At 59.5% G+C, this 11775-nt stretch overlaps 1 protein-coding gene across 2 annotated transcripts; it reads right to left on the bottom strand.

Moving 5' to 3' along the window:
• LOC100737333 (testisin-like) lies at nt 5547–10188 on the bottom strand. Of its 2 annotated transcripts, XM_005662218.2 has the most exons (7): nt 10099–10188; nt 9972–10001; nt 9852–9878; nt 9510–9675; nt 8551–8834; nt 6163–6317; nt 5547–5860 (listed from the first exon to the last, which is right to left on the bottom strand). In XM_005662218.2, the coding sequence occupies exons 1-7, from the start codon at nt 10163–10165 to the stop codon at nt 5624–5626; spliced, it is 966 nt and encodes a 321-aa protein (XP_005662275.1). In that variant the 5' UTR covers nt 10166–10188; the 3' UTR covers nt 5547–5623. The 2 variants fall into 2 exon arrangements, with proteins under 2 accessions (XP_005662275.1, XP_020942402.1); XM_021086743.1 differs by lacking the exons at nt 9852–9878; nt 9972–10001 and having other exon boundaries at nt 9510–9705.

The following is an 11775-nucleotide window of genomic DNA, read 5'->3' as shown; positions in this document are numbered from 1 at the left end:
CATTGCTCCCATTATCTGAAACATCTGTTCAGGGCAGGGGCACAATGAGGCTAGAAGGAGTGGATGGGCAGCCTGCTGGACACAGGTCATAGGCCGGTTCTCCAAGTCATAATCCACTATCCACATTAAAATGAAAAGCAAGTCTCCTTTGTAGATAGATGACCTGGTGGCTCTACCGTAGGACTCAGTAAGAGAGAGACCCCTGGAGTTCCCGTTGTGGCTCAGTGGTTAACAAATCCGACTAGGAACCATGAGGTTGCTGGTTCGATCCCTGGCCTTGCTCGGTGGGTTAAGGATCCAGCGTTGCCATGAGCTGTGGTGTAGGTTGCAGACGTGGCTTGCATCCCGTGTGGCTGTGGCTCTGGCATAGGCCGGTGGCTACAGCTCCGATTGGACCCCTAGCCTGGGAACCTCCATATGCCGCAGGTGCGGCCCTAGAAAAAGATTAAAAAAAAAAAAAAAGAGAGAGAGAGAGAGAGAGAGACCCGTGGGTAGAGAGAAAGGGAGTCCCTGGTGAAGAAGAAGGACTCTGCCCAGGGAGCCTGAGCAGCTGAGGATGGAGAATGGGGGCGATGGCAACGGGGAGGTAGGGAGCCAGAGTCGTCACCACGTGGAGATTAGTGCATGGAAAGAAGCACTGTCTCAGGCACCTCACTGCATTTTCGTCCACCTGCTTTATGTAGTAAACATCCAACGGGGAAGAGAGAGCGCTGTTCATTTGCTCAAATGAAGCCTGGGAGGGCAGGGGCAGGTGGGTCTCAGCTCACTCGCGCCCCCTTGTGTCTGATGGGGCTCATGGCAGGGACAGGTGCTGAAAGGAAATGAGATTTTATTGGAGAAAAGTCTGCCAAGGATGGAAGCTGTCTGGATCAGGGAATCCTGCGAGGGAGAGAGACCAAGGGAACTGCCAGGATCCAGCTCAGCCCTAGAGACACTGGGGCAGCAAATCACACGGCCCTTGTGAAATTCCTCCAAAGCACGGGTCCTGGGGTCCAGTAAATTTGGGGACTATTGCCTATTATATTCCCTCCTCCAGCTTCCTGAGGCATTTTAACATATCAGAGTCATTGAAAGTTCAACAACAAAGAAACTGCTTTAGGGAGTTGCCATTGTGGGCAGCGGAACGAATTCAACTAGTATCCATGAGGATACGGATTCAACCCCTGGCCTTGCTCTGTGGGCCATCGATCTGGAATTGCCGTGAGCTGTGGTGTAGATATCAAATGTGACTTGGATCCTGTGTTGCTGTGGCTGTGGTGTAGGCCAGTGGCTACAGCTCTGATTCGACCCCCAGCCTGCCAACCTCCATATGCCGTGGGTGGAGCCCTAAAAACACACACACAGAAAAGGTGGTGAGGGTGGTGGTGAGAACGCATGTGTAGGGCTTACTCGATCCCAGGTATTGTTCTAAGCACTTTATATAATAACTCCCTTCATTCGAGCAGTCTATGGGGGTAGGTGAAAGTTTATTAGAAGGAAAAAATGAAGTCGAATCCTCATTCATTGCTGGAGGGAGCGCAAAGCTGGTACATCTGCTTAGGGAGGCAAGCATGTCTCTTACGTCGTGAGGTTTGGGATGGTTACATCAAAATAGTGCCTTCAGGGCCACCCCCGCGGTCCGATGGCCTGAAGGGGCTCCTTCTCCAGATGCGAGAAGGCCTCCTGAGGGGGAAAAAGAACAGACCTGCCTGTCTCAGGTGAGAGGCACAGGTGCGAGGGAGGGCGGGTGAGGATGGCAGTATGGTGGACTTCACTTCTTCCGAAGGGAGTCACTGTTCAGAGCCCAGGGGGTCCCGCCAGCTGGGCTGGAGGCAGCTGGGCTGGGGGCTGTGCTCCTTTGCTGGCTCTGCCAGCTGCACCCATCAGGGTTGATGTGGGGGCATCCTCCCAGGGTCAGAAAGGGGTGCTGTCCTAACCCATAGAGCAGCCCTGTGGGCACAACCCCGTTACCACGCCCACCGCAGTTGGGAGACCACCCCCCCTCCACCCGTCCAGGAGGGTCAGGGGAACATAAGGACCAGCTGACCCCCAGGGCAAGGCGTGGATGTCTCTTGGGTTTGTTCCCTGATTTGTCAATTGGACAGGCCCCCAGTGAGGAGGGGACCTGGCCGAGGGCAGGCCCAGTCCTCTCCGTGTCACTCCCCGGTCACCAGCTCTGAAAGAGGGAGCTGCACCCCCACCCCACCCCACAGAGGCCCTACGCTGGGCTTAAAGCTCCTCAGCGTGGGTTCCGAGTCCCCTCGGGCCCTGGCTGGATGCTGTCAGCTGTCTTGTCCCCCAACCCCCGCCCCCGCCATGTCCTGGGCGCCTTCATTACGTGCGGCCCCTGGGCTGGGCCTCCCGTCTGCCTGGTTGGCTCAGATGCTCCTGGTCCTGACCCCTGCGGGCCCTACAGTTTCCTAGCCAGGCCAGGCCCAGGGCCTGGTCCCTGGGAAGGGATCAGTGGGGGGCTCTCGTTCCTGCCTGTCCCTTCCTGGACACAGAGTGTCCCAGTGTCCCGAGGGCTGGACCTGGGCAAACAGGGCTGATGACTGGGCCGTCCTGGCCACCTCCCAGGACCTTCTTCATCCTGCTCCCCCCACCGCCCCCATCCTCCCTGGAGGCTGGTTTCGGGCCCCACAGGGAGCTTCCCTGACTTTTCTTCCCCAAACGACGCTGACCGCCTCGCCACCCAATTGGGCCTGAGGTGCCCTCACCTCGGACAGCCGCCCCAGCCAGGTTCCTGTTAGGACAGTCCAGGAGCATGCATTTGTGGGCCAAGGCCACAAGGGGGCGCCCCTCTCCACCCTTCAGTCCTCAGGTCACTCTGAAGCCCAAACTGCAGGACTTCAGCCTCATGCTGGGTCTGGTGCCAGGCAGACAAGGGTCTCACAGTTTATGGGTTATAGAATTCTGACAAGCACCACGCCTCGCTGAGCTAAAATCAAGGTGTTGCCAGGGCGCTCTGGGGGAATCCATGCCTTGGCTCCTTTTTTTTTTTTTTTTTTTTTTTGCTTTTTAGGGTTGCACCCGTGGCATATGGAGGTTCCCAGGTTAGGGGGTTGCATCAGAGCTACAGCTGCCGGCCTACACCACAGCCACAGCAACTCAGGATCTGAGCCGAGTCTGCCACCTACACCACAGCTCACAGCAACACCAGATCCTTAACCCACTGAGCAAGGCCAGGGATTGAACCTGCGACCTCATGGTTCCTAGTCGGATTTGTTTCCACTGTGCCACAATGGGAACTCCCATTTCCTGGCCTTTTCCAGCTTCTAAAAGCTGCCTTCACTCCTTGGCTTGCGGCCCTTCTTCCGTCTGCAAAGCCAGCAGCTGTGGGCGGTGCCGGCCTAGGTCACACCATCTCACTCTGACCGTCTCTTCTAACTCCTGCTGTGAAGGATCCTCTGATGGCACTGGCTCCCCAGACAATCCGGGACCCATCATTATTTTTCTGACTACTGATAACTTCCTTGGGAAAGGCAGGTGGGAGATCAACCTTCTACGCTTTTCTGCCTGAGAGTGACATCATTTTGCCGCCCTCCCGTTTAACCGTTGATTTGCTGCGTTTACGATTCGAAAACTAAATTAGTTTTCTCTCAGACCTTGCTGTATCATCTTCCAGCAGACCCTATTCCAGCATCTCCCTGGCATCTTCTTGTTATTAAGCATCACGGATCTGAGATTTTTACTTAGACGTGGCCGGAACCACATTTGGTTGGAAGCCGGGGGCTTGAATCTGCATCCGAGCAGAGTGTCTTTGGAAGCCTGAGAATATGTCATGTGTCCAGCTCCCAGCCAACCAGATCCTTATTTGGTTTTGGTTATTATGGTCTGATTACAACACGACAGTAAATGGCTATTGAAGAAAATCTGGCAAGGATGAATCAGATTTGTTCAGGAGTAACAAGTGTGGGTCTTTTGGTGTCTGTACGTGCACCCAGCTCTCCCTGCGCTAAAATAGATACAGAGCTCAGAATTGCGTTCACGTTTAGAACCTGTCACAACTACTTCAGTTTTCTCATAGTTGTTCTATTACACACCTGCAAAGGGAAACAATATTCTTAGTGGCTGTCTAAAAAGTCCGCTCGGGCTTTCTACAATTTTTTGGAGAATAAGAAAAAAATTGGGGGAAAATGTATGAGCGGTGCCGTCCAGTCGCTGGTGAAAGACAGCAGACGTTAGCTCTGCAAACGGCTGCCCTCTATAAACCAGGCTTAAAAAAACATTTTATGGGAGTTCCGTCGTGGCTCATCGTTAATGAACCTGACTAGCGACCATGAGGATGCAGGTTTGATCCCTGGCCTCGCTCAGTGGGTTAAGGATCCGGCGTTGCCCTGAGCCGTGGAGTAGGTCACAGATGTTGCTCAGATCCCGTGTTGCTGTGGCTGTGGTGTAGGCCGGCGGGTACAGCTCCGATTCGACCCCTAGCCTGGGAACCTCCATATGCCGCGGGTGTGGCCCTAAAGAGACAAAACACACACACACAAAAAGCATCTTATGACTTCGACCTAAGGAGGACAGTTGCAAGTTTAACTGTCTTAGCAGATTTGAGAACGAGAGGAAGCCCCTGTCCGTGAACACAGAAAACACACCATCGGACATCGGTCACCTATCAGATAAGCCCCCCTGTCCCCACACTGCATGTCCCCCCAGCAGTCAGAGGGACGTCAACTGTCCCCTGGGTCGTGGTACTCCAGCTTGCGTGGTGGCAGAACAGGCAGCTCCACGTTCAAACCAGGTCAGCGTCTACTGGTCAGCGATGGGGTCACGGGGGGTCTCCACCATGACAGTGTGTCATGTCACCTGCAGGAGAGCTCGAGGCTACTCAGTGCGGCTATAGCCTCAGGTGCTGAGCGCAGACCAGGGGACAAATGGCCTCAGCAGCCTGAGGGCCACCCATGTGGGACAGCACCACACAGCTCACATACGTGACAAACTGTGGTAGCTGGCATTGAGAGACTGTGAAGGGTGTGACAAAAGGAGTGATGGGGTGGAGGGAGCAGCAGGCCCTGAGAGAGACAAGATGTCAGAGGAGGGAGTTCCCGTCAAGGTGCAGTGGTTAACGAATCCGACTAGGAACCATGAGGTTGCAGTTCGATCCCTGGCGTTGCTCAGTGGGTTAAGGATCCGGCATTGCCATGAGCTGTGGTGGGGGTTGCAGACGCAGCTCGGATCCTGCGTTGCTGTGGCTCTGGCGTAGGCTGGAGGCTACAGCTCCCGTTAGACCCCTAGCCTGGGAACCTCCATATGCCGCGGGAGCGGCCCTAGAAATGGCAAAAAGACAAAAAAAAAAAAAAAAAGTTGTCAGCAGAGGGTGGAAGAAGGCAGGCATCTGCCAGGAAAAGGAACCCTGGTGCTGCTCATGTCCTTCCGGAAACTAGCTTTCTAATCGAATTCCCTGAGAGGGTTCTGCTGTGGGCAACGGCAACCTGCATCGCGCAGGCGGTGGCCGATGATTCAGGAGTTAAGGAGCCGTCTTGGGGTGGATGGGACAGGGGTGACCCTGAGAGTGTCCAGGAAGCCACGTGGGTCCACAGAACACTCTGCATGGCATCGACTTGAATATGCACAGGTCTTTATTAGCAAAGGGGACGGGACCGACTCAGCAGATGGCCCCAGGTCTCAGGGGGCGCGCCTGGGCTCAGGGCAGCTGCAGGAGCAAGGGAGCCCAGAGCAGAGGGAGGAGCAGCAGCGGGCGGGGGTCTGGTCTGTGAATGTGGTTTTTGGCCATTATCTTTCGGATCCATTCGTAGTGCATGCTGATGTTGGTGTAGACGCCGGGCCGGTTGGGCCGACCACAGCCCACGCCCCAGCTCACGACTCCAATCTGATACCACAGCCCTTTCTTTTTGCAGGCCAGGGGTCCGCCTGAGTCACCCTGGGGAGCAGTGTGGTTGAGCGAGGCCTGGGGCAGGGCAGGAGGGGGAGCAGAGCGGCTGGGAGAGCAGGAGGGGCCGTGGAGCTGGGCAGGGGCTGTAAACCCCACCCCTCCCCCTGGAAGCCACCAAACCTCAGTTTCTGCCTCTGCAAAGTGGGGCAAGAGCCTCTCCCCCCGGGCTTCACAGGAGGAGCCAGTGAGGGGCCACGATCCAGGCCGCCCTCGGGCCTGGGGGGTGGGGCTGCGGTGGGGGTGGGATGCCAGGGCCCCGAAGGCCTGCTGGGGGCAGGAGGGACACTCACGAAGCAGGCATCCTTGCCGCCTTGAGGGTCGCCGGCACAAACCATGTCTCCCCAGATGTTGCGGCGGAAATCAGGCAGTGAGAACAGGTGGTTACACATGGTGGCGTTAATGATGCCGACCTGGACTTCCTGGAGGGTGTGGGGAGATGGCAGCACTGCCAAGGAGTTGAGGGGACAGAGAAGGGTGGCACCCTCAGCCTCTCCTCTGCCACTGAGTGGGGAGGAAGGGTGGAGGCTCCAGGGCAGAGTCCCTCCCTCCCGAGCCTGGGGCATCGCCCTTGACCCCTCGGCTCTAGCCCCGCCCACAGCACGCCTTGGGGACGAAGCGTCTCACAGAGGAGCCTGGGGGTGGGGGGCGTGCTGTTACAGCGCCGGCCTTGCCCGAGCCAGTGGGGGAGACCGCAGCACGCATGGGGGCAGGGCTAGTGTCCCCGAGACCGTTTAGAATTACCGGGATCCAGCCAGCCAGCCGAGGAGGTGGGGTGGCCCTGGAGCTCTGTCCCTGTGCCTTTGGGCATTCCCGGGGTCTGAGCCGAGCTCCAGGATGCACTCCTGCAGCCCCCACCCCAGGAAACAGTGCAAAGCCCCACTCTCAGGAAAGAAAAGAGTCAGGGGAGTTCCCGTTGTGGCGCAGCGGAAACGAATCTGACTAGCATCCGTGAGGACGCAGGTTCGATTCCTGGCCTCACTCAGTGGGTTAAGGATCTGGCGTTGCCGTGAGCTGTGGTGTAGGTCTCAGACACAGCTAGGATCCTGTGTTACTGGGGCTGTGGTGTCGGCCAGCAGCTCTAGCTCCGACTGGACCCCTAGCCTGGGAACCTCCATATGCCACGGGTGTAGCCCTAAAAAGCACACACACAAAAAAATTCAGGAGCAGGGTTGCCCTCCCCCTCCCCCACCACCGCAGCCTGATGTGAACCCAGATGTGTCCAGGTCCTCAATCCCACCCAGAATCACCTCCTCATCCTCGACGATGGCGACCCCCGACAACCATGAGTGCTGGTGTGCAAACAGAGCTTCCTGTCTGCCAGGGCTCCGCTACGTTCCTGCATGTGAGCCCTTTTAAGCCTTAGAGCCACCCTCTCAGATGGGAACTATTATTACCCTCTCCCCTTATTTTTTTGCTTTTCAGGCCTCACCTGCAGCATATGGAGGTTCAGGCTAGTGGTTGAATCGGAGCTGCAGCCGCCGGCCTACCCCACAGCCACAGCCATGACGGATCCCCAACCCACTGAGCAAGGCCAGGGATTGAACCCACCACCTCATTATGATCCCATTTCACAGATGAGGAAGCTGAGGCGCAGTTAGATAAAGTGCCTCGCCCAGGGTACAGGGTCCATGGGCTTTGGGGAGTCGGGGGACTCCAGAAGCCGCCTGCTCCCTGTGAGGAGGGTTGAGCCTGGGCCTGGATGTGGTCGCCTGTCAGTGGAGGGGAAGAAGCACAGGCTGCCTGGAGGGGCTCCTGGCTCACACCCAGCCTGTGGGCGCAGGAAGTCTGCACAGGGGCACTTTCTTCAGTCCCTTCGGGGGAAGGGGAAGGCCGGGGGTGGGGGCAGGTCTCCTACAGATTCATCTGTCACCCCTGATTCCAGGTCTTTAACCTCGGGGACACTGCCCTCTGTAAGCCAATGACCCCTGGGGCCTTGGGCAACTTTCAGGTCCCTCCAAGTTTCCTCATCTATAAAGTAGGTAAGAGGATGCCCCCAGCCTCCTGGGTAGATGGGCTCCAGAAGGAAGAGGGTTCCTGGGGCCCAGAACAGCTCCAGGTACACACAGCCCCAAAGGAGCATCAGCTCTCATGGTTGCCATGGTTACGCATGGTGCAGGCGTGGGCAGGGCCAGGGAGCGTGGGAGGGGCAGTCCCATCCCAGAGTCTAGAGCCCCCGGGGCACCCCTGGGAGCCTGTGCCTAGCGATTTCAGAGGATGTGCCATCAGAGCACAGAGATGGAGCGGGGAGTCAAGGCTTGACATTTCAAGGGGAGAAAATGAGCTGGCACCGCAGGGAGAGGATGCCCCTCGAATGCGGAAGGGATGGGGAAGCCAGAGGCGGGAGGCTAGGTGGCTGCACGGTGGGTGGGAGAGCAGGGTGCTGGGGGGGAAGAGGGCCTTCCTGACATAGCCGGGAAGGCTGGGGGCGCCAGCCTGGGGGGCCTCCTGCTCTGGCTTCTGGTTCACAGTCTCCGGAAGGGGGAGGGAGGAGGAGCTGCGTGTGGGTACAGAGAGCCCTGCTCTTTATGGGGCAGCAGGAGCGAAGCCGGTGTAGGGAGCATGCAGGCCAGGCCAGGGCACAGCCCAGGTGGGGGCCGCCGAGGCTGGTGTGGCTGGAACAAGTGGACCGTGCCGTGATCCCCTGTCCCCACCCCAGATCCATCGGTCCCCAGCCTCACCCTCATCTTCTGTGATGTCCCCCCAGCCGGTCACCCAGCAGTCGGTCTGGTTCTGGAACTCCGAGGACGAGGCCGGGACACAGACGGGCTGGATGTGCTTGCTGTAGGTGACGGAGGAGGCCAGCCGCAGCAGGGCAATGTCGAATGACGAGGACCCCAGATACCGAGGGCTCAGGAAAATCCGCGCCACCTGGTAGCGGTTGTAGTAGGCTTGCAGGTTCCAGATGGACGGCGAGGAGGTCAGCTCGCCAAACTGGACCGTCCATTCATTGGGATTGGCGCTCCTGGCAGGGGAGCAGGACGCAGTCAGGGGCCCTCGGAGGGACCTGGCCACCTGAGCTCACCTGGGGCTGCTCCCTGAGGGGAGACCCTGGGGCGGCGGCGGCGGGGCACACCCCACCCCCAACACCATCAGCAGCCCTTTCCACGGCCGCGGAGGCCAATGCAGAACCGGGGAGCGCCCAGAGGCCTGCTGGGGACCGGGTCGGGGGCAGGAGGGGGCCTCCGCTGCTGGCTCAGGTGCTCAAGCACTCAACCGCCTGTCACCTGCCAGAGCTCTCCTCAAAAGGGGACAGGCAGATGCACAGGCCAAACAGCAGGCCACACGCCAACCAGCTTCCCTGGCGCCTGCCGCCACACGCCTGGCTCTGGGTCCCGCACCCACATCCCGGAGCTGCTGGGAGGGGACGGGCTGAGGAAGCTGGAGCCTGGTGGGGCCATGTGGGGACAAGGGCAGAGATGAAACGGTGCATGGGCGTGTTCAGCGAGAACATTCTGGAAGAAACCACCCAGGGTTTCCTCCAGGAGCAATGGGGGGCGCTCGCGTGGGTGGAACGGGCTGCAGCCAGGCCTGGGTCTCAGGGGCACACGACGGCCACGTCCCATGCCACCTGCACGCAGCTCCCGGGGCAGACCCAGGCAGGGCCTGGGGTCCGCGGCCCGCCCGCCCCCTTACTCACTCTTGGAAGCAGTGCGCGGCTGAGAGCACCCAGCGGCGGTTCAGCAGGCTCGCCCCACAGTGGTGGAAGCCCCACATGCGCAGGCTGCCCTGCCAAGGCCAGCGGCCAAGCTCTGAGTCCTTTCCACCCACTATGCGTGTCGGGACGGCGCGTTGGCCACATGGCCCTGGGATGGACAGACGGACACCAGGCTGAGCTGTGGGAGGCAGGCCCTCCCCGCCCCCACCTCACCCACCAGGCTGCGCCAAGGAAAGGGGCGCCCCGGGGACGCGCCCCGGAGGGAGGGCTCGCCGGGCACCCGCCCCACGCGGCCGCCCCTCCCGCCAGGGGCCCATCAGTTACATGTGAGCAACGACGAGTTCTCGAAACCTGGCGCGGGGGAGAGCAAACCATCAGGCGGGCGCCCGTCGCCCTCCCGCCCCGGGGCCCAGCGCGGGGAAGCGCGCCCCCTGGACGCCTTACCTGGAAACAGCAGGTCCTTATCCTGCAACTCTGCGGGCGGGAGAGAAGGTGAGCGGCTCTCGCTCTCCGCCCGCCCCCTCCTTCCCCATTGCCCCTGGCGGCGCCGGCGGCCCCCGCCTGAGCTCACCCGGCCTCGCGATTTCCACTCGCGCCAACAGCTGCGCCAGCAGCAGCGCCCCGACCCGCGCGCCCATGGCCTCTTCTCCCGCCGCCTGGCGCCCCCTCTGCTTCCGCCCGCTCCGGGGGGGCCCCGCCTGGGGCGCCCCCTGGGGGAGAGGGAGCCGCGCGAACCCTGGCCTGTCGGTGGGAACGTGGCACCTCCCAGGGCCCCAGCTTTGAGCTTCTGCTGGGACTGGGTCCCGCGCCTACATGCCTTGCTACGGCCCCGGGACCGCTGCACCCGAACCATCCCTTTCTTGTCTGCAGCGCTGGGTGCCTGGCTGCCCGCCCCCCCCTGCCCGAGGTGGCCCTCTTTTCTAACCACTGCTTCCTCCAGGAGGGACCAAGGAGCTGGCCCACAGCCGGGACTCCCGTGAAAGCACTGTGTTATCTGCTGTTAAATGTGATGGACCAGAGTTCCCATTGTGGTGCAGGGGAAAAGAAAGACTAGTAATCCTGAGGTTGCGGGTTCGATCCCTGGCCTTGCTCAGTGGGTTAAGGATCCAGTATTGCTACAAGCTCCAGGTAAGTAGCAGATGCAGCTCGGATCCTGCATTGCTGGGTCTGGGGTGCAGGCCGGCAGCTGTAGCTCCCATTCCACCCCTAGCCTAGGAACTTCCGTGTGCCTTGGGTTCAGCCCTTAAAAAAAGACTGAGTGTGGATTGGAGACCTAGGACTGTGGGGCTGAGCCACGAGAAGCTTCTCTCCGGATCCTTTCTTGGGGAAGTGAGGGTCTTGGATTTGGAGGTTTTCTTTTGCTTTTTAAGGCCACAGGTGCGGCATATGGAAGTTCCCAGGCTAGGGGTCGCATTGGAGCTGCAGCTGCCAGCCTACAGCACAGCCACAGCCACACCGGATCCCAGCCGTGTCTGTGACATACTCTGCAGCTCACGGCAATGCCAGATTGTTGTTAACCCACTGAGCGAGGCCAGGGATCAAACCCCTATCCTCATACATGAGCTGGGTTTGTAACCCACTGAGCCAAAGTGGGAACTCCTTATCACACCTCCTTGACCTCACACACTGCAGAGGGGGCACGTGGGTGCAGGCTGGCGGCCTTGGGGGCAGACTTGGCCCCTGGGTATGGCAGGGGGTTGAGTTTCCTGTAAGATGGTTCCCCTCTGTTGCCTTTGGCAACCTGGCACTGCCCCCATGAGCTCCGTGGATCACAGCTAAGTGTGGCTCCTAACAAAAGACACAGAGCCAGTGCCTGCTTCCTGGGGCTACAGGGAACACCCAGGAGCCCCTTCATCATGGCGGCTTACTTAAGCCACGGGTCCTGTGCGGATCCTCGGGGCTGCCCACCACCCTTGCAAACCTCGTGTCCAAGCTGGCTCCTCCCTCTGACCACCCACCTGTCCCCTGCCCACTGTCCCTTCCTACTAAATGCCAAGCTGGCTCCAGACTCCGGGGGGGGCCTCTCCCTGCAGACTCACTGCACAGACACGGTCTCGTGAGGGGCTGCTTCTGGGCATTCAACGCACAGTGCTCACGCCACTTCGTCAGGAAGGCTTCCCCGTCCCCTCCCCTCTAAAGCAAACCCCATGGTGCCCCTGTTGACCATCCTTCTCACCGACCTGTTGTATGTTCTTTCCAGAACTTAGCAGTGTCCAAACCCATCTCGTTTGGTCAAGTGTGTGTGTGT

This window comes from Sus scrofa, chromosome 3 (assembly GCF_000003025.6).
Source record: "Sus scrofa isolate TJ Tabasco breed Duroc chromosome 3, Sscrofa11.1, whole genome shotgun sequence".
Taxonomy (NCBI): domain Eukaryota; kingdom Metazoa; phylum Chordata; class Mammalia; order Artiodactyla; family Suidae; genus Sus; species Sus scrofa.
The sequence above is the reverse complement of the archived record's forward strand: the minus strand, read 5'-3'. Positions and strand labels throughout refer to the sequence as shown.

Bases quoted from the DNA above. Each gene is read 5' to 3' on its own strand.
- LOC100737333 (XM_005662218.2), bottom strand. From the start codon at position 10,165: ATGGGCGCGCGGGTCGGGGCGCTGCTGCTGGCGCAGCTGTTGGCGCGA. The intron at 9,676-9,851 runs GTAACTGATGGG...TGTCCATCCCAG, and splicing joins GAACTCGTCGTTGCTCACAT to GGCCATGTGGCCAACGCGCC. The intron at 8,835-9,509 runs GTGAGTAAGGGG...CTCCCCTGCCAG, and splicing joins GCCGCGCACTGCTTCCAAGA to GAGCGCCAATCCCAATGAAT.